We start from the raw sequence: 26,825 nt of genomic DNA on the forward strand, positions 1-26,825 counted from the left end.
CGCATCAAAGGGACGATGGACGGGGCCATGTGCCGTCAAATCTTGGGGGAGATCCTCCTTCGCTCAGCCAGGTCATTGAAACTGGGTCGTGGATGGGTAATCCAGCAGGATAATGACCCAAAACACACGGCCAAGGTAACAAAGGAATCAAGGCTCAAGAAGAAGCACATTAAGGTCTTGGAGTGGCCAAGCCAGTCTCCAGACCTTAATCCCATAGAAAATCTGTGGAGGGAGCTGAAGGTTCGAGTTGCCAGACGTCGTCCTCGAAACCTTAATGACTTAAGAGAAGATCTGCAAAGAGGAGTGGGACAACATCCCTCCTGAGATGTGTGCAAACCTGGTGGCCAACTACAAGAAACATCTGACCTCTGTGGTTTTTCCACCAAGTACTAAGTCATGTTTTGCAGAGGGGTCAAATACTTATTTCACTCATTAAAATGCAAATCAATTTATAACATTTATGACATGCGTTTTTCTGATTTTCTCTCACTGTTCAAATAAACCTACCACTAAAATTATAGACAGATAATTTCTTCGTCAGTGGGCAAATGTACAAAATCAGCAGGGGATCAAATATTTTTTCCCCCACTGTATGTAACTTTTTTCACATATATGCGATACAGAGTGTCGGTGGGCTACGAACACAATTTTTTACCTTGGGTTAAAACAAGGTGACTTCTATTTTATCTTGTCTCACACAACAAATGGGTGATTGCACAACAGAAGGAGCCTTCTGTTCACCTTCAAACCTTCAAGACCATTAATGCAGAAGTATAAATACAGCTTTTATCTTTATCTTATGTATTATTTATTTTATTTATATATACAAATTTGATAATAATGAATCATTCTTAAAAATGTGGACTCTATAAGCTGTCCAATGAAAACCATTATCGTTTTACCTAAGATGTCAGTGGAAAGATCTGCTCTGTCTCATGAGGTCAGATTGATTAAGCTTGTGTGTTTGTGCAACCTGGGAGTCAGGTTTTTGCATTGACAGTCCTGTCTTCACTCAGAGATGAAATGTGAGGAATGAACATCAATCTCTGGTGTTTAGAAGGATATAAATCTGCTGCAGACACACATACACACACCTTAATATGAAAAGTTAGCACATTCTAAGAAGAAGTCAGGGTACAACAAAGTGTATTTGTTGAACTCAGAGTGGAGTGACAATCGCAACAGAGATGGTGTGTCGAGTAGAAAGAAAGAGGAAAAAGAAATGTGCGCTGCCGAAAACCTAAGAATTAAGTAGAAAAATATGTTGGCACAAGAGGCAGCTAAATGTGCCATACAGGGCTGCCAACTATTCAATTTAGTTTGGAGTGAGATTCGGTTTTGGAGGTTGGTTAATTTTCGGACTTCTTTGTCATTTTCACCTTTTCAACATTTTCAACTTGATTCAAGTGTTTTTTTCGAATACTTCTTCAGTCTTCACATCCCGTGTACAGACCCTTTGGGGTTGTCTGAGACATTAGTAAATCAAGCAATCAATGAAAAAACACTAAGTGCAGCCTCCTTTTGACTTAAACAATCAAACCACGACGCTCTGCTTGTGCTTAAAAATCCAAGCTCAGTTTAATGACTTGTTTTTATATATATATATTTTTATATATATATATTTATAAATATATATAAATATATATATATATTTATATATTATTCCTACAAATACATGGTTTTCAGCACTTTGAAAAACGTTCACTTTCCTCAGTAAACCAAGAAAGCTAGAAATATCCTACAGTGAAAAAAAGAGACAGAGACAAACCATTTTGACAAAAAAAGAAAAAATCACAAAAAAGACATGAAAATAACAATCGAATGAAATTAAAAAACAACATCCTGTACAAACACTATGGCCCAATAATTTAAGAAAATAGTGTCTCTAAAACGTTCATATTGCTTTGTACCTCCACTGGCTGGGCAAAGCCCACCCTGCGCAACACCAGGCAGTTCAGATGGCAACCACAGAGGGCGCCAAATCCCAGGTGCTGATGTCACTCCAGAGGTTAAGGGGTCAAGCTGCAGCCAGTGGCATGCAGGCGTAGCAGAAGAGAAACAGTCTGGTTGTTGTTTCATTTGTTCTCTTCTTCTCTCGTTGTTTTGGCAGTAACAATACAAAGACAAGGGATGGTCACACTACCACAGTACTGCACTCCTTATGAAACCAAGGATGTTTTCACTGTTTGTTGTAGTTTTACCATTATTACTCTCTACAGCATTATTACTAGAACTATCACCATCACAGATCCACAGAGTGCATCGTGTGTTTGTGTGTGTGTGGAGGGTTCGTCCTGCTGTGTGCGTGTGTGTATCTGTGTGTTGGAGTATCAGTGTTCAGTGCTCAGGGCTTGTCTTCTCAAAGGAGAAACTGGGAAGAGTCAATAGTTTGGGGTTGTTGTTGGGGTTGGGCGAGCCTCCGTCCTGTCCCGAACCCTCTCCGACTCCCAGGTCAAAGGAGTCCTTGGAGTCACTAGAGGGCGCTCTCCTCCTCAGGCAGGTGTCCCGGCTTGGCAGAGGAGGGGGCATCCCTATTCCACCAGAACATGGGAAGAGGCCAGCCTGAGGCTCAAGTCCGTCAGGTGGGTCCACAGAGATGCAGGGCGGGCTCATCTTCTTCTTGCGTCGGGGTGAGGGCAGTGTGGTCTGAATGGGGGTCTGGCTGTGTATCTGCAGGCTATTGGCACGTGACACAAAGCCGGAGGAGGTGGAGGTGGTGCTGCGCTGTGGGCTGGACTCCACTGAGGGGCATACCTCTACAGAGTGGCGTCGTGGGTCATCCAACCAGGAGTAAGGGCGGAGACGGGGCGGGAGGGCGCTGCGGCCCTGCGTGTCAGCACTGTGGAACCTCTTCAGCTGCCTCAAACATGGACTTTGCCGGCAGCCTGCGTAGCTGCTGTAACCCTCGTTAACGCTATCGCCAGTGTCCTCCGCCACGATGTCATCACTGCCAGCCAACCCTGCACAGGTAATGAGGGACACTTCCTGATCCACAGAGGGTTCATCCTGTTGGTGCGGCCTAGCTGGTAATGGGGGAGGAGGCGAGGAGGAGGAAGGGTAGGAGGAGGCGAGGCAGTGCTGGTTGTGAAGCTGGGTGTGCACGCTGCTGGGTTTAGGGGAGGCGCCTGGTGCGGCGGGGACCAGGCAGAGAGCAGGCTGCTGATGATGATGATGGGAGCAGGGTGAGGGAGAGTTGGTGGGGGAGGAGGTGGAGGGGGATGGAGGGAGGCCCAGAGAGGCCACATTTAAAAGTCCTTCATTTCTCTCCCCTCCATCTGAACACAGGGCCTCCTGAGAATCAGTAGACACTGCAACCTGGAAAACGGGGTATGCAGAGGAAGGGGAGTTTGGGGGTTGGTGAAATATTTAGGAGAGAAGAGATGGAGGTAAATATGAGATGCGAGGAAGGGAGGATGAGAGGGGGAAACTAGTTAGAGCGAGGTGATGAAGATGATAAGCAGCAGTGTGGGTCAAAGTTCACAGTCTGGCCAGCGTATTCCCAGAGCCCTTTCTGTACTTCTCATTGTCAGCAGTGTGGGGTTCAATTGGAATTGCAACATTCTTCCATGAATTCGAACATAGGAACACAGAGGTTACACTGCATTACTCAATGGCAGAATTCCATATCGCAATTTGATAAGAATAAGTTGAGTAAACAACTTTTGACATTATTGGATGTGTTCTTTGCTTCTGCAGAGGCACAGCCAGTATTTTGTATTCAATTCTGATAAGAATAATTGTGAAAGCCCCCCTTCACTCCCAAATGATTATTATCATTACTTCACTTCTGTGTTTGAGCTTCTCTGCGTGTGCAGTTTGACACTCGAAGGCTGTTTTCACATTCATCTGCTGAAGGGGAAATATTTCTCTGTGCTCACCTGAAATCTGAGTTTAACACGTGTACGTGTGTACCCAGCAGGACTTTGTGACATCACAACAAGTTTGGAAGCCGATCCAGAATTGAAGTTACACAAGTGTGATGTGGAAACTTAAAACCCCCAGGACCTTTGAAGTGAGTGAAGTAGGAGACATCTTGTGTCCAGCAGTTAAACTACTGAAATGAAAAATATTTCCTTATTCATAGATTCTGTGTTTTTTTAAAGTGTTTTTTTAAAGAGGTAGAATGAATAGAAATTATTTAAATATTTTTAAACTATAAAACAAGTGAAAACCCATATCATACACAAAGACTTATAAGCAGAGTATTTTTATACTGTTTGTCCCCCCCATTTTTTGGTATATAAGGATTATGAATTTAATCAAAAACAACTTTGTTTTTGAAAATCCTTCACCTTGTTGGTATAAAATAAATTAAGCCTTTTTCCTGTTCCAATTCAGTACATCACAGAGAAAGTAGCAGGTACTGACATGAATGTTGTTCCAAGTAAGAAGCCCACATCTGCTGTTTTTCATTTGGCCCAGGGAAGTGTACTCTGAAGCTCAGCTGACTGGACGCCGGCTGACACAGTGAACTCTGAGCCAGACCGCCTGACCCTCTAACCTTTGACCGTTCACACAAAAGCCTGTAAACCGGCAGCAGCACAGTTTCCAGTTAAATTTATCAGCGTCCCCATGCCATCATCCTTACGTCTGAACAAAACTATGTACAGGGTGTGAGGCCAACAGTCAGAGGGTAAACAATAGGCAGCTACTGTAGGAGAGGAAGGGTTAATAAGCACAATGGTTGCAAAAACTCATAAAATGTCCTCATGAACTCATGACTTGTTCCTCATAGACCACACACTGAGGTGAAGAAATGAACAGTATTTTAAGTCCATTAAAATATCTTGAATGTACAGAGATGAGGAAACAAGGCATGCGTGAGTTTAAGGGCACAGCACTTTGAGAAATGTTTGGAATCATGGGTTTCCCTGCATGAGCCTGAACGGTGTAGCCACAGTGACACCTAGTGGTCGAAGATATCACAACCAGGCCAATCACCAGCCACAGCAATACAAAAAACAAGTACCAAATAATAAGAGTCTATACAGGAACCATACTAAAAAAAAAAAAATAGATCACCCTGTCAGACGTTTTTGAAGCAAAATCGGGTTAAGTGCAATAACTACTGTACTCTGGTGAACAACTACTTACGTTTCAAGCACTAACCAAGTAAATAGAAAATTCACAAGTGCTCTGTCACTGTGGTACTTTGAGTACAAAATGGCCAAATGCATATGGACAGCACTTGCCGCTCTGTAGCAATCCCCTGAGTTTTATAGTTTGTAGTAAGTGCACTGCATTGTGGGTAAATATCTCAGCCAAATAACATCTTGGTCTGGCTTGAATACATTCTATAACTCAGCTTCCGAATAATCCACTGATGCAATGTTACACCTAGCTTCTGCTGCTTGTATAAGAGTATAGAAGAATTATTAAATGTCCTATTAAGGTCTCCTACAAGCAAAGCTACCTGTTAGAGAATTTTAGATGCTTTGTGGCTGATGGTTAGCAGTGGACAAAACATTAAATGAGTGATAAAGGGGGGAAAGGAGGGAAGCCTGTGCGTGTGTTAGTCCGTCTGTCTCTTGGAAGATGAACATGTTTCTGAAAGGCCTAATGGTAGCTAACGTCTGCTGTTTGTCGCTGTTTCAGAAACAGGAGTATCTGTGTTTGAGCAGTAGCTCAGGGTCGGGCGGCTTTTGGGCCCAACTGAGCTGAGATCAGAGGATAACAGATACAATATGGAAAATGAGACAGCCGATAAGTTTGCAACAGGCCAAGAAGAAGAAAAAGGGGAGAAAAGGAGGAAGAAAAATGAAATTGTTTAGAACATGCGACGAGGAAAGAGATTTATGAAAATTACACACATTTTTGTGCGACAAGGTCTTAGAGCCACAATTGGGAGACAAGTCATATGCTACGAGAATAAAGTCTCACGATATTACAAGAATAAAGCATTGAAGACAAAAGTTGATGCGTAGAAAGTTCACTGACATTCATTAACTAACACATGTCCAATGATGCACACAAGTCATGGGATTTGTTTATCTGTTAAGAAAAGAAATCCATACATTTCCCGACAGCTATCAGACATTTGTCAAGCAAGTCGGCAAAAACATTGGTGCTGATGGCTTTATTGTCCTAAAACCTATGATATCATGGTGCTAACTGTGATATTTGTGAACTACACATACACAAAAAAAATTTTGAGTAGTAAACATCTATTTACTACTCATCACAGATAGAATAAAACTATACTAGCCATTATGTCAACAGTTGAGCACATACACTATGTGCTGGTGGTGTTGTGAGCTACGTCAGTAAAGTTAAATGCTCAGTTTAAAAGCAGATTGGCACATGGGTGGCAAGTGACAGATCATGGTAACACATTTTCAAATTTCACTTACGTTTAAGTGTGATTGGATTTTGAACGGAAGAGTTAACCTCAAATGCTGCTCCCACCTGTTAACCCACCATCCTTGGACAGAACTGCACTAGCTTTAGTATTATTACTTTTTTTTTTTTTTTACAAAATTTAGCATTTTTCACGTAACATTACAGCTTTATTTCTGAAATATTTATTTCTCTAAATATTATTTTATAATAACACCTTTATTCTTGTGGTGTATCGCAGCATTATCGTTCGGACACCACATTCTCATTAAAGTTTTCTTAGCATTATGCATTTTTTTCTCATAACGTTACAACTTTAATTTTAAACATGCCCAAATATGCCCTAAAACTCCTTTCAAGTCAAACGCAACACAACACCAATTCTTTACCCAAAGGTCTTAGGTTTTCACTTTAATCAGTAAAATCAGCCTCTGTAGTATTTGGTATGAATAAAAACTTCTACATCAGTGGGCCTGAATGTCACATGGCTGAGAACCACAGTCATAAAACACAGCTTTCATCACATACAGTACAGATACAGACAGGAGATTCAGAGTAAAGTGAAAATATAAAACAGAACGATTTAGTCACCTGTCTGCGAAGCGTACGGCTGAGTGTATGTGTGCGTCTGGGAGGGGGTAGTGGTGGTATACTCTCCGAGTCTGAGTGGCTGTGGGGGCTGATGGGTCTGAAGAGGTCTGTGGGAACGGTCAGCTGCTGGGAAACCTCGTCCGGTTGTGAACGCACCGAGCCAGTGGAGCCTGGGGGTAAGTAACAACGTTAACACTTACAGCCGGTTTGTACATTCACAGAGGTAGTGACCTGCATCTTCCTCGGCTGTTGACAGCCTGCATTAGAGCAGCAGCGATTAGTCTAATAATCGAGTACTTGTCAACTATTTAATTAATCGCCAGCTATTTTCATAATCGATTAATTGGTTTGAATAATTTTTTAAGAAAATAAGTTTTCTGATTCCAGTTTCTAAAATGTGAATATTTTATGGTTTCTAGACTCCTCTATGACTGGATATATTCAGGTTGTTGACAAAACAAGACATTTGAGGACTTAATCTTGGGCTTTGGGAAACACTGGTCAAAATGTTCGACAGATTAATTGCTAATGAAATGAATCGTTAGTTGCAGCCCTAACCTGCATTAGGTTAAAAATCAAGGCATCCCATTTTTTGCGGTGTCACAAATTCAACAAAAAATACAACTCCAATTCCATTGAAGTTGGGACGTTGCGTAAAACGTAAATACAAACAGAATACAATGATTTGCAAATCCTTTTCAACCTATGTTCAATTGAATACACCACAAAGACAAGATATTTAATGTTCAAACTGATAAAATTTATTGTTTTTTGCAAATATTCACTCACTTTGAATTTGATGCCTGCAACACGTTCCAAAAAGCTGGGACAGGGGTATGTTTACCACTGTGTTCCATCACCTTTCCTTTTGACAACACTCAATAAGCGTTTGGGAACTGAAGACACTTGTCAACAGTGTTTTTGAATTTATTCATTCAGCTGACGCTTTTTATCCAAAGCAACTTACAATTGCTATACATATCAGAGGTCGCAACTCTGAAGCAACTAGGGGTTAAGTGTCTTGCTCAGGGACAAAATGGTGGACGGGCATAGTGGGGGATTGAACCCAGGTCTCTCACACCGAAGGGATAGTCTGATCTGCACCATCACCACTCGCCACAATTGTTGAAGCTTTGTAGGTGGATTTCTTTCCCATTCTTGCTTGATATACAACTCAAGTTGCTCAATAGTTTCCGTTGTTGTATTTTGCACTTCATAATGCGCCACACATTTTCAATGGGAGACAGGTCCCGCACTCTTTTACTACGAAGCCACGCTGTTGTAACACGTGCAGAATGTGGCTTGGCATTGCTTTGCTGAAATAAACAAACATGTGCAAGTTACCCATGCCAAGGGCACTAACACACCCCCATAACATCATAGATGCTGGCTATTGAACTTTGCGCTGATGACAATCCGGATGGTCCTTTTCCTCTTTGGCCTGGAGGACATGACGTCCATAATTTCCAAAAACAATTTGAAATGTGGACTCGTCAGACCACAGCAAACAAACAGGTGTTTTTTTGAGCATTCCTCAACTTTCACAGTCTTTTTTTCCCCCTGTCCCAGCTTTTTTGGAACGTGTTGCAGGCATCAAATTCAAAGTGAGTGAATATTTGCAAAAAACAATAAAGTTTGAACATTAAATATCTTGTCTATGTGGTGTATTAAATTGAATATAGGTTGAAAAGGATTTGCAAATGAATGTATTCTGGTTTTACTTACGTTTTACACACGTCCCAACTTCATTGAAATTGGGGTTGTATATAATGTATCATACAGTACCTGATTGGGCCCTGTGGGTACCCAGTATGTACTGGGGCCCCTGTGCCTGTGCTTGAAGCTGTGCTGGAGCTGTGTCACCAAGGGGCTGCAGGGGGAGGAACATGTAGCTGTCATTGGGTAGGGAGTGTGTGCGTCCCACTGCGGGCTTCCTGACGCTCAGCAGGTTGTCCTCCAGTGGCTCCCCAGGATTGAGCTGCTCAGACTGGTGAAAGAGAGAAGAGAGTCAGGGTCCCTCTAGAGCTAGAAGGACTGGGGCGACTCAAGCACTTTCACACTCTTTTTAACACATTCATATTTGATATCCTTCTAATACACAATGTGAACAAAGAGGCAGTAGTCATCAGCATACACAGAAAACACACAGGATCTTTGCCTGTTGGAGTTGACTGGCACGGAGCTGCCACAGATCACAGAAACAAGACTGTGCTAGGCTGAAATTTCCAAGCGCTTTCTTTCTTTTTTAAGTGCAAGACACTCTGCGTATGGTGTCTGCATTTACCCCCGCAGTCGTGTGACTTTATGTCAGCCTGCTCCGTGATTGTGTGTCAGCTGGGGCAGTGTCCTGCAGCCTGACCCATCACAGAACCAGTTCACATTCATCACAGAGCTACTGGAGCTCCGACACACTTCACACCCCTCCGTAGCAAACACATGACAACTCAGAGAAGAGTGAAAGCCACAGTACAGACAACACTACTGACACATAAGAAGACCGATAGGAAAGGACTATGTGAAAAGACGTGGACTCACATATAAAGCACATAGGAAAAAGACAGAAAACTGAGGAGAAGAAGAAAGAGAGAAAAGGAGAAAAACACAAGGTTACAGAGAGAGAGAGAGAGAGAGAGTGAGAGAGAGGAGAAAGAAAAATAAAAGATAAGGTGAAGGAGAGAAAACTGCAACTGGCAGGTGAGGAGGCGCACTACTCTACTGGACTGGACTGGACTGGACTGGAGAGTAACACACATTAGGCTGGAAAGGTGGAATGAGAAAGAGAAGAGAAAGTTTGAGGGCCTAGGGTTAGATTCACCAGGGTCTTTCAACGCCTCTTGTACTCCTCTACCCCCCCCACCACTTCTTTGTATTTGTCCCAGCACAATCCATTTAACAGTGATTTCATGTCTTGTGTTGGCCGGGGTTCTCCGTTATTGAGACTGATGATATGTAAATCGATCCCAATGCATTGCTGGTCTGGATGTGTGCAACACGGGCCAAGGTTACAGTGACCCTCTCTGGGGAAGATATGTGACTACAGTAAAGTGATATGATCATTAATGAACCAAACAGGCTGTTAATTAAACCCTGACAACCAGATGACATTCGATTCTTTTTCAGTTCAAAGGGAAGATGTCATTTCCCTTACTGACAGATCCCTCTGGGACAGGTTACCATAGAGAAGCGTACAGATGAATTCTGGTGAGGATGCATGCATAAGCCTGAATGCTTGACAGCATGTCCTGTATGTATGTAGAAAATCAGTGGTGTTCCTTTCAGCAAGTCCATTATTTTCCAAATCAAGACAAGTTTGGAGTGCGTTCTTGTGCTTATATCAAAAGAAATCAACACTTAACGCAGCTGGCTCGATCACTTTTCCATGGGGCATAAATGAAATATTGCAATTGTGTGTGCACTGATTTATAATGGCAGTTAGACTGTAGACCATTAACTACAGTGTCCCGATAAATTATTTTAACTCACACATGCTAGGCAATTAGACATGTATTCAGAACGTATATAAAGTATTTTGGGTAACACCTTGTTTTATAGGTCTGTCATTTCCTGGTAATTTCCTTGAAAGTTTCCTAGAAAGGATGATGTAATTTGGGACTAATTATAGAGAAAATAGAAACAAAGTTTAGTCAGTTGTGTTTTAGTAAGCAGAAAAGGGCTCCATATGAAAGAAAATATTCATTCAATAGCTCATTTATTATTGGACACTTTATCCTCTATATATGTTGAACTGTATGCTTCCTTTAAGACACATTTTTCATTTACGCTGACTCCTAATGTTTTTGCAAGCAATTATTAAAATAATTTATTGTGAAGTGTATCAACACAAACACCGTCTCCATTGTCCCTTTAAGTAATTACAAATTACATAGTTGTTTCAAGGAACTTTCCTATGAATTTACATATCTATATATTTATATCGATATATAAGAAATTACAGGAAAACTACTGGACCTGTATAATAAAGTGTTAATGTATTTTTGTGGTATAAAACAATTAATCATATGTGGCCTCATGCATTGTTAAAAATGAGCCCCTATGTTTAGAATTTGTAGATATCTGACTTTAGTGCCCACCAGTGGTAGTATTAAAAACACACATATATTTATCAGGACTGTTATTTCTAAACACAAGAAAGTATGCCATTAGAATAATGTGAAAATGCCAATAATCACATAGAACCATCACTAGATTTCTGCAGAACTTGTTAGCAAACAACTGCCTATTACATATCCAGTAGATGTGGAGCAACATTAGTAATCATTTAGAGTTTTTGTGTTCACCTGGTGATAAGAAGTCAAATTCTCACTCGTTGGCCCCCCTTTAAACGCTAAATGCTCTATGTTAAGCTAATTGTTAACTTTGTCTCGCTGCTGGCTGGTGCTGAGCAAGTTGTGTACAGTCAGTTTTTAGTGGGGTTTTGCTGAAAACAGCTGCCTTCTGTGGCTGAAGACAAGCAGGATCTGTTGAAAGTGAATCAAAACAGTGATGTTGCAGGTCAGAAAACCAAAATACTGAGCTTAAAAAAGCTCTTTAGAGCTGAGCAGATTTACAGTCGCAATAGTTCTCAGTGGGTGCACCAACAGGTAGTCATGTGATCCGTTATTAATATTTTTAGAAAAAGCTTCTTTAAATGGTTTTGTTTGTGCTGGGATTACATGTGAGCTACAAATGTGCTGTTTAGCTAATTTAGCATCCAGGTGGTTTCCCTCTGTCAAGCTAAATCTGTTATACCCTGGTGTGCGTGTGAGAGTAGTGAGGGTACAAGTGGCTTTGGAAGTGCCTTGGGAAAGGAAACACTACAAGATACTGCAGAGGGGAAGAGGAGGAAGAGGGATGGAGAAAGAGAAAGAGAGGAACTGTCAGTACATTGCATTCCAGACTGGTTAGAAAGAGGGGGTTAAAATCGTCGGGGGCCGAGTCGTCTGTCAGAGCTAGGGACCAGGATTTCTCAGAGGCCAGAGACAGAGCTTCCATCTCCGCTAGAGGGATCTAGGCAGGAAGAGACAACGGTTGGTGAGCAGAGAAAACAAATGCACATAAATAAGGACGCTACACACAGATAAGACATGTAGCTAACAGGAAAATACATGTTTGAAACAACATATCCAATGCTGGAAGTATGTGGCAGAGCGAAGCAACAAGGAAAAAAGACTAAGCAACACTTTTCTAACTGCATTGCAATTATTGTAGTATGGGGTTACCAACAGCAATATTATGACACAATCCAGACACACATACACACACACACACCAAAATGTACAGCCTGACAATTCTGACAGATAAAGTGTTTAAAGTGGTGTAATGAGACAGTCACACTCTCAAACAAGCAGACAGGAAGGGGATTCATTTATATCCTATGTATTGTAATGTAAACTAAATTTACCATTTTCTGATGCTTAATCCAAACAACTAAGTGCCTACACAGCTAAATTAGCTGAGATGCTAGCTAGTCCAACTCACATGAGTGAAACTTAGCGCTCTGCAGAGTTTGGCTTCAGTGTTGCTGTGTTTAGAAGCCTTGAGCATTTCTGGCTTCTTTAAGAGAAGCTGCTGTATATTTGACCTTCTACCTGCTTAACAGTGGAACTGCTTGCTGACAGGCAGATGGGCCATCCGAGCAGAGAGGCTCGTGGACCCTCGGCGAAACTCAATGGAAAACATTTCTGCTTACGTATCAGAAGGAGAGAGGTGGCCTATGGTGTCTAATAATGACATCCCAAACGCATTTAAAGCTTTTAGTAGATGGGATTTTGCAATGCTAATGTAATTGGCCAAAATTTGCTTTTAAATGAGGGAAAGAGGCACCCACATGTATTATTCAGTGACTCAGTGATCCATAGCCTATTGATTGAACCATTACTCTGCAGACTTGTGTGTTAGAGTGTGACCTGCTGGCTTCAGGAATGTCTTTGGTGGGTTATCAGTCCTCTGTGAGTAGGGTTTCGCACATATAAACACACAAACATGCTGCACGTACAAACAGACACAAATACACACAAAGTTGTACAGGAGAGACAGAGCAAACTCTAAACCATGTCACTGAGGCTGCTGAACCACACCAAAAACCTGCCAAGCATGGCTGAATATAAGTGAGTGGAGACATGAGCAAGGGAATGAGATCATAGCTGAGGAGGGATATGACGCACTGCACTGTGGTGGGCAACAGAGGCTGGTTAGAACGGGGAAAAAATATTCAATGTGGAGGAATGCCAGTGCAAACATGGTAATGGCTGCAGAGCTGCATGATATGTGCAAAACATCACATTAGCATGCTTCGTCATGAATCGAATGAAATGAAGTCCTATTGACGGTGAGCACTAAATTCCTGCATAACTGTCTTTTACTTTGTAGGCCAGGGATTCTGTACTCTGCATACTTTATCCATCTTTAAGTAATTTAGTCTGGTTTTGAGTCATAAAAATTCATATTCATTAAAACAAGTGGTGAGATAATTTCACCTGTTTTCAATAAAAATCTATAGTTTCAAAAGTCAACCAAGCTCATCTCCATACTAGTTGAGTGATCGGCTTCATTTAAAAGGTCAGTTCACCCAAATTAAAAAAACAACAACAATATATTTTCTGAATTAACTCTGGTACAGTGGCTCCAAACTTTTTTTGATTGTGACCCTGACACAGTCAGATCTACTTGCGACCCCTTATTGTACGTCTATGACATGAAAAATCTAAAATTTGCCCTTACTTTTAAAAGGTCTGAATAGGTTTCTAAGCAGATTAGAGAAGACGTCTGTAAACATAATTTTGAATAGCAGAATTCCGATGTTAATTGTTTCTTATGCTGGTAGTATGACCTTTTAGAATCATCTGGTTACCTCCTGTTGGGCACCAGCAGCATTGGATATATTGGTCCGCAAAACACACCAATGTTATTTACAATATGTTAAAGCAAGATACATATTTTCAACATGGCCACTAGTATTCTGCACCCCGCCCCCTTTCTCTATCTTGTTTCCTCCTTCTTCCTCTCTGTAGGTTTATAATCAAAACTTTCTTGTTAGCGAAATTTCCAGTTCAAAACAAGACTGACTTAGTTTAATGGAGGGCAGTACAATTGTGTTTGTGCTGCTCACAACACTGGAAAGTTAATTTTAAAACAACATAATCAGTGTTCCCACAGAACACCCTGTAGAACGTTTTCATAAGGACTATTTCTTTGGTTGAAAGTTGTTCCAGTGAGGACTGTGAATTAACAGGAGTGAACAGGACATTCTGAAAGGACATGCTGCTGTTAAATTTTTATTTTTATGTATCATTACTAAATGCTGTGAGCACAACGACAACCGCAAACAATATTCCATTAACCTTATTGCACTGAGTTGGAGGCATAAATCTCAAAGACCAATATCTCAAAACTACTGGGCTAAACTGTTTGCATGGCTGGATTCCACTTACTGAGAAAATGGAATGTTTTGTTATTCAGGTGAACCAACCCTTTAAAGGCATTATTGCTTGTTTTAAGAAAGCCCGATAAAGGAAAGCAAGACTATCTGCAACCATTCTGGATTTTGTTTTTGATGGTCAAAAATTACAGCAGCAACTTTGTGATTAGTTTTCTCATGATTACTTGTGCGGCCCTACATGCTGGAGAGAAATAAGACCTATTGGACGTATGAAATGGAGGAGGTGAGTCATCATTCTGGTAATTATTGACCTTCTTGTCGGTGCTGTGCTTGCTGGGCTTGGGGGGCAGCGCGTAGAAGTGGCAGATAAAGCCAGACAGGTTGTCCATCAAACTCAACTCTCCCTCCATTGAGCCCTGGATGACCAGGGAGACCGAGTCAAACTGCGCTCTCCGCTGGACAAACTTAGATAATGAAGAGAGAAAAGACAGACCAGAGAGAGAAACAGAGAGAAAGAAAAGAGGCAGAAGTTGTTGAAAAACAGACAGGGACAGGGGAAGAGGAAGGACAGAAGTCAAGACAAAAACACATGGACAAATGTGGAAAGAAAGAAAGGGAAGGAAAAAGACAGTTCATCAGGTAGAAACAAACAGATATACAAACAGAAACAAGACAAAAAAACACACATCTAAGTACAAGAGCTAGATGATCTATCAAACTTAGCCTGGAGCGTTTTACTAAATAATTTAAAACTTTCATGCAGTGCACATTAACCGAATATACACAACCTCCTCCCAACAAACATCCACCACAGGCTCTCGTGTGTTACAACTTAATTCCACAAGGGGGCACTACAACACCGCGAGAAAAGCTGGTGTCCCACAGGGCTCCAGAACAGATTGTGGCTTAACCACACATGTTTTGGAAGAGCGGCGGAGGAAGACGGATAACATCTTAGAGGGGAAACATAACGATAGCGAGACCTCTATTTCCTATCCCCAGAAAGTTCCCCGCTGTCTGGAAATAGCTGTTGAAGTGAACAACAAGGCCCTGTGGTCCAGCTTTCCCATGGCACTGTGACCTATCCATGACTGGCACGTCCTCTACAGGGACCAGCTACACACACACACAGTCAGACACGCACACAAACTGTAAACCATCCTGATATGGGTCAGTATACAGAATAATACATTTGCATATCTAGTATATTTTCTGAATACATTATTGACTTGGCATAAACCAAAACAATGCAGTCTCTTTTAAACAAGTGTCTAATTTGTGAAGAGAATATGTCAATATTGAAATAACAGTCACTTCTATGTGTTGTACATGTGTGGTAGAAACATTTTTATAGAGAATACAGTATTTAAGTGTATCTTGACCCACAAGCTTATCTCAAAAGTTATACTTACCCTTGTGAATGTATCCACTTATATTTTAACAATGAGAACGTGTAATGAATACATCCCAATATGGCCATATCCGCTATAGTTTGTTTACGTATGGACTACAGTTATGACACGGAGACAGGGAAGAGACATTCTTCCCAAGAAATCTATTATTTCAGAGACCATTCAGCATGCTCAGCGTCCCTCAGCACGGTCAACAGAATTAACTGATCGGGCTGGAGTCAGAACTAATGAGCAGAGAAGTGGGGGTCATCTGACTGGTCGCACAGCCTGGCCCCCAGCAGGAAGTGACCTAGTGGACATCTGTCTAGTCGTATGGTCGGACCAGCGAGAATCGAACATACTGGCCTAGAAGTAATCTGAATGTGTCGCACTTTTACTCAAGGATGTCGCAAAAGTGTTAATGGAACTAAACAAGCTACAATTGGGATCTACATAGGAGATGTTTTTTTTTTTAGTATTCTGTTTTTTTCTCAGTGTTTTTCAGTAAAATCCATTGTTTGTCATTAATCACAAATATGTGTTTTGAAAACATGTTAATGAGGCTGATATGGGAACCATGGTGAATAATGCGATCAAAATTACAATAACACTCACACATATACACAACATTCAAGCGACACAAAAACAGATTTATCACCTCCAGTGGGGGCTCCGGGCATGAAGGGGGTTCTGCTCTGATGTTTACAGAGTCTCTGGTTATATCAGCAGTGGGTGAGTCCATAGGACCGTCCCTTTCCTGCTCCCTGTCCCCTCCTCCAGTGGATCTCCAGGGGGAACCCCCCGAACTTGACCTGTCCATGCCCAATGCCAGGGGGTTGAGCTGGGGTGACCTTGCCGCCATATCTCCCGCTTCTGCCAGGAGCCTGTTCTCCAGTTCCAACTCCACCTCCATCTCCGCCTCCTCCTTGGCTTCCTTGTTGCTCTCCTCTAGGTGCTTCATCAGGACGGCAATGACAACGTTGACCAGGACAAACTGAGCGGTCAAAACGAAGGAGACGAAGTAGATGGGCGAGACCACAGTGTTGTAGCAGGTGGTGCTGCTGCCACAGTCCCTCAGCGTGTCCTGGAAGAAGCATCAAAACATGATATGAGCACTGGTATTTGGATTATTCTGCAAAACCTAGTCAGTCAGTCAGTCATGAAACATCTCAACAACTACTGGAAGGATTGCCAATAAATGTGGTACAGACATTCAAGGTCCCAAGAGGATATAGTCCAATCACTTCGGTGAGGCTCTGACTTTTCATCTGGCACCATTTGATGTTTAGTGAAATGTCTGAACAACTATGAGAATGACATTTATGTTGCCCAAAGGAAAAAAAGCCTGCTGACTTTGGTGATCAGCAGGTCAAAGCTTTCTCTTATCCAGTCAAATATATCATGTTCATGCGACAGAAAGTTATGTGACATGAAGTCTGGTCTCCGGTGTGAAAGTCAGATGCACAACTTTGCTCATCCATCAGCACGACCTCCGCACTCTTCTGCCTCATTACATAAACGTTGGCACTGGACTTAAGTGTGTTGCATAATTGTCCAATATAAAAGTGATTTCTAGGGTTACTGGCGTGAAATAGAACATAGAGACAAGACATACAACTATATCTAAGTGCTTGAAAATTAGGTAACTGGCAACTTACTTTCTTAGCAAATCTAGTACTAATAGAATATAAAAACGACCAACTATTATTTGGCCCTGGGCGAAAAAGAATCAGCAAGTGGGGATGACCCAGGAGGTAAATTGGTCGTCTGGAATCGGTTCCTGGGTTTGAGTGTGGAAGCAACCTCTAACCCTTCCTGATGAGCAGGTTAACACATTGTAACAACAACAAACACAGTCCATTTCCAGTTTAAATTTGTAGTCATCTGTAAAAAGGGAGAAGGCTGCCCACATAGATGACATACCAACACATCACCACTAACTGTGATAACTCGTGTTCCTCTGAATGTTCTGTGCATACACGTTAAGATTGAACGTGCGATCTGTGCATGTACTGTACGTCTTCAGGATCCCGAACTGTAGTGTGTGCAGTTTCACCTTCATTATGCCATTCCAGTTGTCTCCAGTGGAAACTCTGAAGAGCAGCAGAAATGCCATCCCAAAGTTTCTGAATGTAGCATAGCGCCCCAGACCTTCACATGGGTGGAGCTCATCACAAACTGGGGACACAAGGAGGAGCAGCGAGGCGATGGAGAAGGAGAGGAATAGTCAGACAGTAAAAGACAGACATGAATATTTGGAAAATAGTAACTTTCATGGCTTTTCAGGTCGGTTCATCCACAACATAGGGCTTCACAATGAAACTGTAACACTGCTGTATTACACAAAAGCTACTAGCTTCAGTTAGACAAAAAGTAGAGACATCAATATGGTATTTCAACAAAGGGTCTTAGAAAGCAATTAACATCAGACAGATTAAACCCACAGAGGGGGACCCTAAACTCGGAGCGTGCCTGTGCATGGCCTGAGTGGTATGTATGTCCGCGAATCTTTGTTTGCGCTTTGTCTGGTTTGCCTGACTGCCTGTATGCATGATGCATGTGTCCTTACTCAAGTCACCAAACAGCTCCACTCCCAGCGCTGCAAAGATAAAGAAGAGAAGCATGAAGAGAAGACCCAGATTCCCCACCTGCAGAGAGACAACAGGAAGAGAGAGGGATTAGTCAGAAGAGAGAAATCCCTGGCAAAATAAACCAACAACGAGGGACAACAAACAGCTCATTCCAAAATGTAAGATCGTGATGAAGCAACCAGGGGTAAATATAAGCTATGGCAGTTGACCATTTGCTAAGCCCCACCACCGTACAGTGACCGTCCAATCATAGATTAGCAAATGGATCTGTTGTTTTTAACCTTTCCAAAACCAGAAAAACAATTGTATATTAATAGATTGATATAAGTGATAACAGATAATATATTTCCAGGTCTTCTATATGGATCATCAACTGGTGAGGATGCTGACTTTTCCTGGGACATGCAGCATTGTTTAGCACGGTAGCCATCAATTGCAAATTTAACCTCTGAGCAGGGTTTGCGTTTTAATGGTCAGCTGGAAACATTTAAAAGTCGGTGGAGAGGGAGAGGATGTTTTCCATCAACTCTTTATGCTAACATTAGCTTTATTACCTAGCTAGCTAGCTAGCTACAGCTGATAAACCTTTGCTTGGATTGGGACTGTTATCCTGGATAAGAGTGAAAAATAACAGGGGATAACAGTGAGCTTTGATACAGAGGTTGGTTTAGGTTATGGAACGCTTGAGGTTTTCAAAGGTTTGCTCCTGCTGCTACTGTCCATGCTAATCAGCATGCGGCTGCTCACACCCCCACCTCCGCCTATTACCAAATTTATTAATTATGAATGCTTCCAACAAAGCTCTAGGAGGAATTAGCCTGGAACAATGCTCAACCCACTCTGAATGACAGAGGTAGTATCAAAGAATGCTGTGAACATAAGACTAAGAGTAATAAGAGTGTTATTTTTTCTCTCAATCCAAACACTGCAGAAGTTGTTCTGATTTAACAACTCCACCACCCTCAAATCCACCCACCACCGTTCAAAACTAAACCTCAAGCTATATTCACTCCCCAATCTCTGCAGGGCGCTGGTTATGCAAATAAGGGTCTCTAGAGTTTGCAAAAGGCTCATGGGAAACAACAGTGCCCTGAAACAGAAGTACCAAAAATGAAATGCCTCTGGTAGGTAATTTTAGGGACAGCTTCTGTGGGACGTGTGAGGAAGTAAAAGATCCATGGAGAGAAATACAGATGAGGAAAGAAAGGAGGATTCAGTGGCTTCAGTGGGTGTTATTGAGTTGAGTTGACTGTGTACCTGAGGCAGGGCTTGCATAACGGTGTCCAACAAAGCTCTCATCCCCACTGCCATCTTCAAGAGCTTCAATACTGTGGGGACACACAGAAAAATTAACAAGTGTTTTATCAATATTAAGATTGTTCAGTCTTACATAACAGAACAGGGACTTGTGCCATCGCCTGCCACAGATTAATCCTGCTCTGTTAGTGTAGGCACAGATGTCCTTTTATTGAATAACATTAAGCTTTCAGATGGAGGTCACATCTTCCTGATTGGGGTTGCAGCTTGATTCAGGTCACTGGTATGGTGTTGGGGTACCATAGGAAGTACACCAAGACTGATATATAATGCATAATAAAGAATGGAATAGCAGTTTTTTCTTGTCCTTGGCCAGTGACAATGGTTTGTGATGAGTGATGAGAAAACGTCAGCGAGTCACTGGCATAATCCAAGAAATGGTTCCAAAAAGTAACTCCCTGTAAAACTGCAAATAGTCATTTTAATGTTTCCGTTTCTTGTGTAGGTTAAACAAATGAGATATAACATGTTATTTTGCAACATTTACAGGTGCTGGTAGGTAGATTTTAGAGACTCTTTAGCTGTTCCCCCCTGCTTCGAGTCTTTATGCTAAGCTAAGCAAACTGGCTGTTGGCTTTACCCTTGTATTTACCATACAGGCACATACAGGGTGGTATTGAGCCTCTCATAAAACTATCAAACTATTCCTATATAAGTATGTGCAATATTAGTGAGTATGATTGAGTATGAAAATGTAGCATGCAAATATATGAATATGATTACAATATACAGACCATGAATCTATATATGTATGAATCTTATGGTCCCGTAAGTGTTTGCATTTACTCTGAACATCCCCATGGAAACGCTCTGGTATGGGGGCAGATTGTAAACAATAGCAAAAGACAAAGCAACTTGAGCGGCAGCCCTTAAAAAAGGCCCCTGAAAAATGGCTACTGCCGATCACAGCAAGTGAGTAACTAAATCAGTACAATAAAGTCACCACAATTTTCTCAGCTTTCCTGCCTCTCTGCCCACCTCATCAGATCAAGCTGCACTTCTCTCCACAGCTAACAGGCCTTCTGAGTTGTCGTAGTCGAAAAGACTCAATCAAATTAATGATGGTTCTTTTCTAAGTAAGCTTGCACAATAATAGGACCCTGAACCCAAAGCTGCTAAACTGCATTCAGCCATCATTAATTTGATTATTCACACTGATGCTCTTTCTACTGACACATGCCAGTATGTTTTCTATAAAAAAGGCCTATAGTTGATATCAGTTTGCACCCTGAATAGACCTGTCCTCAGGACTTTGTGTGCATGGACAAACTGGGCTTGATTGACATCTCCCTAACTTTCCAATTAGGGCAGATGTGTTGCGCCTTTTAAGGTTTAGTCAGACTGGATTTCAGGCTTTTTTTATTGCAAAAGAGCTAAATTGGACAGTGACAATGTATAAGGGACACGATACATATTGAATTTTACTGTCTTAAAAATATGCGCTAACAGCATGTAAGTACTAACAATCCAGAAACAGCTATTGCTAGGCAGCTTAAATGGAATCAAAATTTAAACAACGGAAGCATGAAAATAAGATGTGACTTGTACTGTAGTATTGGCGAGGATGATGAAATGTGAATACAATGCCGGCGTGTAACTAAATCATATCTACGAACCGTCTGAAGATGACACGTATGTTGATGCCAGATAGAAAAATGATCCACTATTGTACCCGCCCAAATCACAAACAAACACGCATTACGCACAAGAGCGTGCGTGTGTGTGCGCCCGGTGTTCCGTGTGACAGTAATCAATACCGACTTCCATGCTACTTCTTTTATTACACATTCAGTAATCAGACAAAACAGATGAGCTCCCCTCCTGCCTGGCTTATCTCCTCTTTCTCCTCCTTTTTCCTCCCGTCCAGCCTTTCTCTTATCTTTAATTACCTGGACAAGTAATCAGCCTGAAGCACACGGGCAGTTTAACTTTCCCCCTACCTCTTCTTCCCTCCTGCCAAATCCATCCCATCTCTTTAACTTGACCTTCCCCCTCCACCCAGTTTTCTCTCCCCAGATACGCTGTATGCTCGCTGTCTCTCTCGCACACTGACATACCTTTCCCCCATTCATTTATCTCTCATCCTCCCATTCACTTCATCTCAACGTTTTTCCCTCTTCAACATCAACTGCATCTCTTTCTGACTTCTTTCCATCTTCTTATAATCTATTTTCAGGTCAGAAGTTATTCAGCATCCCTGCCTCCTCCTTTTATTTCTCCAGTCATCCCTCTCATCTCACATTCATTCCCTCCATACCCAGTCTCAGTTTCCCCCAGCTTAATTCACTTACTGTCATAATCTGTCTTGGCGCTCCCCCAAACTCAGCTATCTTTCCTCACCTCTCTCCTTTCTCAGTCTTTGTCTCTTTAGTTTCTCTCTCTCTCTCTCTCTACTCCTTCCCAGTGCTGTGTTTGTCAGCTGACTGTGTTTCTCCGTGCCATCTGGTCGACTCACACCCTGCCCGAACCCTGCTGAGACCTACCATTCAAAAATGACAGGGACGTGGCTGTTTTACAAGGCGTCTTAAAAGTACAGCACCGTGAAAGAGACCAGAGTGTGTACGCGTCTGTTAGAGTGTGTGTCAGGTTGTGTCGGGCTGGGGCGGGGGGGGGCGGATGGGCAGGGGGTTCATACCTCGTGCGATCCTCAGCACTCTCATGATGCGGATGATGGTGGGGTTGATGGGCAGAGAAGCATTGCCATCAATCTCCTCCAGAGTGATGCCCATGATGGACAACAGCACGATGGCCAGATCCAGCTGGTTCCACCTACACACACACACACACACACACACACACACACACACACACACACACACACACATACGTCAGTGCCTTAGACAAAATAAGATAATTTCCTTATACGTACAAATTTTAACTCTTAAGACTCTGCATCTGTGTACATTTTTCATATTAGGGAAGTTGCTGTTGAATAAATTATAAATTAAATATAGCCAGTTTTCAATTTAAATAAATATTTTTGGGTTAAGAATAAGATTTGAAGATAAACACCACAGCCAGTAGAGTTTAGCTGAGCATTAAAGCATCTCTAAAGCTCACTAATTAACACTTTATACCTACTTGGTTTAATCTGTACAAAAACCTAAATGTAACATCATAAGTTGTGATTTTAGAGGGAGTTATGTGCCAGACTGTTTCTTGGTGACTTCACAGTAGTGACTTCCTAGAGTCTGTGCTGGTTGCCTGGCAACATCACGGTGACAAGATATAATGTGTTAATTAGTGACATAGAGGTGCTGGTTGTTGCCCGGTTGGTGATTTTTGTTACCTTGGAAAAGAGCCAGAGTAGCTAGCTAACTGCTGACTAGCTCTGGTGTCATATTTTGGTAGCGACGTGAGAGTGGCATTCATCTTCTGTTATGATCAGAAATCTTTAAATGCATTTCCCAAAATTTGGAAGTAGTATGTGCAATATCAGTGTGAAAATGCTGCATGTAAGTTTTTGTGGCTTTATTTCGTTTTTATTGACAAAAGTAATATATTTGTACAACATATCAGGCTTTTGCCAGGGATAGAACCATGAGCTCATGTGTTAATCAGGTTTCTTCACAGTCCTGTTGATTTGCCATGCTCATTCAGAGCTGCAAACTGTGCATTCAGCTACACAGATGCTTTTGGTGAAGCTACGACTGTTTGAAACAAACTGATCATATGGATGGACAGTGGAGACGTGCTGCAGGAGTGACTTGACTAGTTGTTACGGACATTTTGAAACATGCTTCTGCTCTGAAAATCAGTCCCTGACAGGAATTCAAGCAGCCGACAGATGCAGTGCTTTGTGAAGGGGCGAACTACACACTTTTGTACAACCTTTCAAGCTTTCAAGAAGATATACTTTGTGGGAAGTATCACTTTACCGGTCCAGAGATGACAGGATAAAGCCCAAACTCTAGTCGTACACAATTAACTAATCACATAAACTTTAGATTTAGAGACTGATCGTTTTCTGGATGCATGGGAGTGTGCAGACTATTTTAAGTGTTATGAGGCAGACCTAACAACAATGGTGTCATTTCATTTTAGTGTGCCATAAGGATAGATGTGATGCACTCAGATCAGGAGTCAGCAGGCTACTTTCTTTCCCATATACTGTGACTTGATCTGAGATCAAAGTGTCGGGACCAAATCTAATTTTCCAGCCCCTGTGCAATAAATGTGCTCTGAACAAAATGTTTGGAACAAAATGAGCGTGTAAAAAAGTCTGCGAAGAAAGTGGTGGGTGGTCGTACTAATCAGGTTTGTCAATTTCCATCGTTTCCTTTCCGTGAACAGGTTTCTTTCTCTCTATCTCTGAGTCCACCGTGCAGTTTATCCCTCATGTTCTCATTTATACTGTCAATAAATCAACACAAGAAAATCGACTAAAAATTCAATGAGATTTTTGATCTAGGGGTCTTGGGCCAAATGCTGTGTGTGTAGTGCGGTAATATTAAACTGGACCACAGCCAAATGCAAAAAGGATAATGGACATCTTGGAGTCCTTGATGGTCAGCTCTGGTCCAACAACACAATGCCTCCACTGTGTGTGTGTGTTAGTGTGTGTATTCATGTATATGGGATGTGTGGCGGTTTGTGCTGTTGTGCTTGTGCATTATTGTGCGGTTTTCAGTGGAAAGCCAGGGATTTCAAAGCTATGAAATCATCTGAGGCAGCGTGTTTTATGGGTGTTTAATGAGGCCGTTTGTATTCATACAGGCCTCACTGAGAACCATCCACTGGAGCACCTTAGAAAAAGCTCATTTAAGCTCTCCGAAAGCTGCCTCAGATTTTCCACATGACTCAAAGGTGAAAGAACAGTACCTTTAACCACCAATTTAGTAGAATATCTTCTCTACTACAATGTCTAAAACCTACACTGGGAGGTATGTTTATTCAGGATTTCTGTCTCATGTGTGTCCGATATGTTTGGGAAAGGTCATTACGTCGCTTTGGGGAGCGTGGCAGTTTTTAAAATACTGACTTGTCCTTGAAGAAGCGTCGGAAGCCGAAGGCCACCAGCTTGAAGACAGACTCCAGAACAAAGATGAGGGTGAAGATGTAGTTACAGATCTTCAGTGCCTCTTCCAACTTCTGAGAATGCCAGGGAGAGGAATATTAAAGATTAATAAACTGCACAAGTATCCATCTCAACAAGTCAGTAAACGCAGCATTACATTTTCGTTAATCTTAGCAGAATGAGCTGTGGGTTTGGTTGCCACTTATTTAATGAACTGTGCTGAAACTGCATTGAAAACCAATGAAATGATGTCAAACACACACACACACACACACACACACACACGTTTCTACTTTTAGAGTCTTGAAATGCCAAAATGGTCCATAATATAAACTCTGTCCTATTCTCCAAAATTAGCCATTCCATTAATAGATCACTCACTTCACCCTCCACGCCTCCCTCCCTTATTCTCTATGAAAAGGCCATTAGAATCAAAGTGTCCATTTTTGCCCGTGGGAGAATTCACAGTGCCCATCTGCATGTAAAAACTGACCTTTAGCTGTAAGGCGGGGAGAAAACTGGTGGTCAACAGGGATTTCGGTGGTGGCAATTCATCTACTCACAGCTAGTTTCAGTTTGTGATTACTGTTTACCATGTCTTATAAGGAGGGGTTGTCCTATAACCCCTCCTTGTATTCTTCTTTTTCTTCTGCTCATTTATGCTGCATCTCTTTGTCTCTTTTACTCTTGTGGAATCTTGCTAAACACAATCCCTGTCTCTACGACATCTTTTCTTCTAACTCCACCTCGGGGTGCTGATCATGCGCCCTGGCCAACAATATGTTAAAGCGATAAAAATATTTTATAAAATGAGTGAGAAATAGGATACTTATCCGTATACATATAATTTGTGTTACTTTTCAGGTGTACCAGATGGGTGAAATTTGCAGTACCCCTTTAAACCCCTTTAATATGTACTTCTCTCTTTTATTGTAATAATCTCATATTTAACATCTTTCACTTCTTTTTCTTAAGTTAACTTTATTGTCCCCAAGGGGAAATTCTGCTTGGGCACAGTGCAGTGTTGCCTCACAAAAAACATCACAAAAGACATCAAAAAGAACTTGAGAAGCACTGACATATTGTACTTCACAAGAGGAAAATATAAACACAGAAGAAAAAGGACATTGTTGACAACATAGTTCCATGGATTTAAGTGCAAGTGCTAGTGTGGTTGTTGCACATTGCTCCATTGAACTGAAGTTTGTGTAAAGTGCCGAGATCACAATTAAAGTGCTGAAGTGCTCACATATTTATTGCACACAGCACTATTTTACATTGTTCAACAGCTTAATGGAGGCTGGCACAAATGATAATTTTAGGCAATTTGCATTTTGGTAAAGCCATAAACCTAGTGTTCCAGGGAGGTTAAAATTAAAACTAATATTCCATGACATTTCTTAAGGCCAGTGTAGATATTTATCAGAACAAAGCCTTTAATAGCCAATATTCCGTGCCAATATTTATTACTTTTTAAGCTTGAAATATATTCATGCCAAGAAAATGCCAGAAATTAGTATTTTCTCCTGAATTTGATTTGTGGCAGGAAAATGCTAGACTTTAAGACACTTAAATTGCACTGTAACACAGGATGGAATCAGTTAAATTATTTTCAGTCAGTGCAGGAATGACCCATTATGCAAACAAACTACACTGCATCCATCGTACCATATGTAGTCACAAAGTGACCACTAAGATAGACTCATTTGCAATTACTATTCATGCCCAGGTATGATGATTTCAAGCAAAGAGACGGTCATCACCATACCTTACTCCCCCTAAATCTGACCTTAGGCTGCTGGTGGTGCTCCATGGACATGGTGATGACGTTGAGCCCTATGACGATGGTGATGAACAGGTCCAGGTAGTGGCTGGTGCACATCTTGTGGATGAGCAGGCGAGTGGGGGAGTAATCGGAGTAGTAAGGCTTACTCTGAGCTTCTGTTGGAAGTGGGAAGTAGTGGGGGGTGGGGTGCAGGGAGTGGGGTAATGATGAGGAGGAGGGGGTGGGGGGGGGTGGCGTTCAAAAAGTGAGATAGGAGGCAATACACTGGGACACTGTACAGTAGACCTGCTGTGTTGAGGACTGGAGCAACCAAAGCTGCTTTAGAAAAAGTGGTTAGTGAAACACAACGGCAGCCTCCTGTACACTCACATGTGTCAAAGTCACTCAAGATTGTATTAAGAGTGAGAGACATGTAAAG

General features: G+C 41.8%; 1 protein-coding gene across 1 annotated transcript in view; it reads right to left on the bottom strand.

The window, feature by feature from the left end:
- Positions 1-1,649: 1,649 nt before the first annotated feature.
- cacna1g (calcium channel, voltage-dependent, T type, alpha 1G subunit) overlaps positions 1,650-26,825 on the bottom strand; it is a 279,605-nt gene continuing 254,429 nt past the window's right edge. Inside the window, exons 27-38 of the mRNA XM_038736528.1 lie at positions 26,411-26,610; positions 24,586-24,695; positions 22,240-22,373; positions 19,545-19,615; positions 18,266-18,344; positions 17,753-17,874; positions 16,355-16,780; positions 14,617-14,769; positions 11,812-11,934; positions 8,713-8,905; positions 6,928-7,097; positions 1,650-3,315 (exon numbers count right to left, since the gene is read on the bottom strand). Coding sequence (XP_038592456.1) covers positions 2,338-3,315; positions 6,928-7,097; positions 8,713-8,905; positions 11,812-11,934; positions 14,617-14,769; positions 16,355-16,780; positions 17,753-17,874; positions 18,266-18,344; positions 19,545-19,615; positions 22,240-22,373; positions 24,586-24,695; positions 26,411-26,610 — 2,759 coding nt within the window. The 3' untranslated portion in view covers positions 1,650-2,337. The remainder of the gene's footprint in view (positions 3,316-6,927; positions 7,098-8,712; positions 8,906-11,811; positions 11,935-14,616; positions 14,770-16,354; positions 16,781-17,752; positions 17,875-18,265; positions 18,345-19,544; positions 19,616-22,239; positions 22,374-24,585; positions 24,696-26,410; positions 26,611-26,825) is intronic.

This window comes from Micropterus salmoides, unplaced genomic scaffold, assembly GCF_014851395.1.
Source record: "Micropterus salmoides isolate LMB-PRFRI ecotype aquatic unplaced genomic scaffold, ASM1485139v1 Ms_hic_scaffold_21, whole genome shotgun sequence".
Classification (NCBI taxonomy): domain Eukaryota; kingdom Metazoa; phylum Chordata; class Actinopteri; order Centrarchiformes; family Centrarchidae; genus Micropterus; species Micropterus salmoides.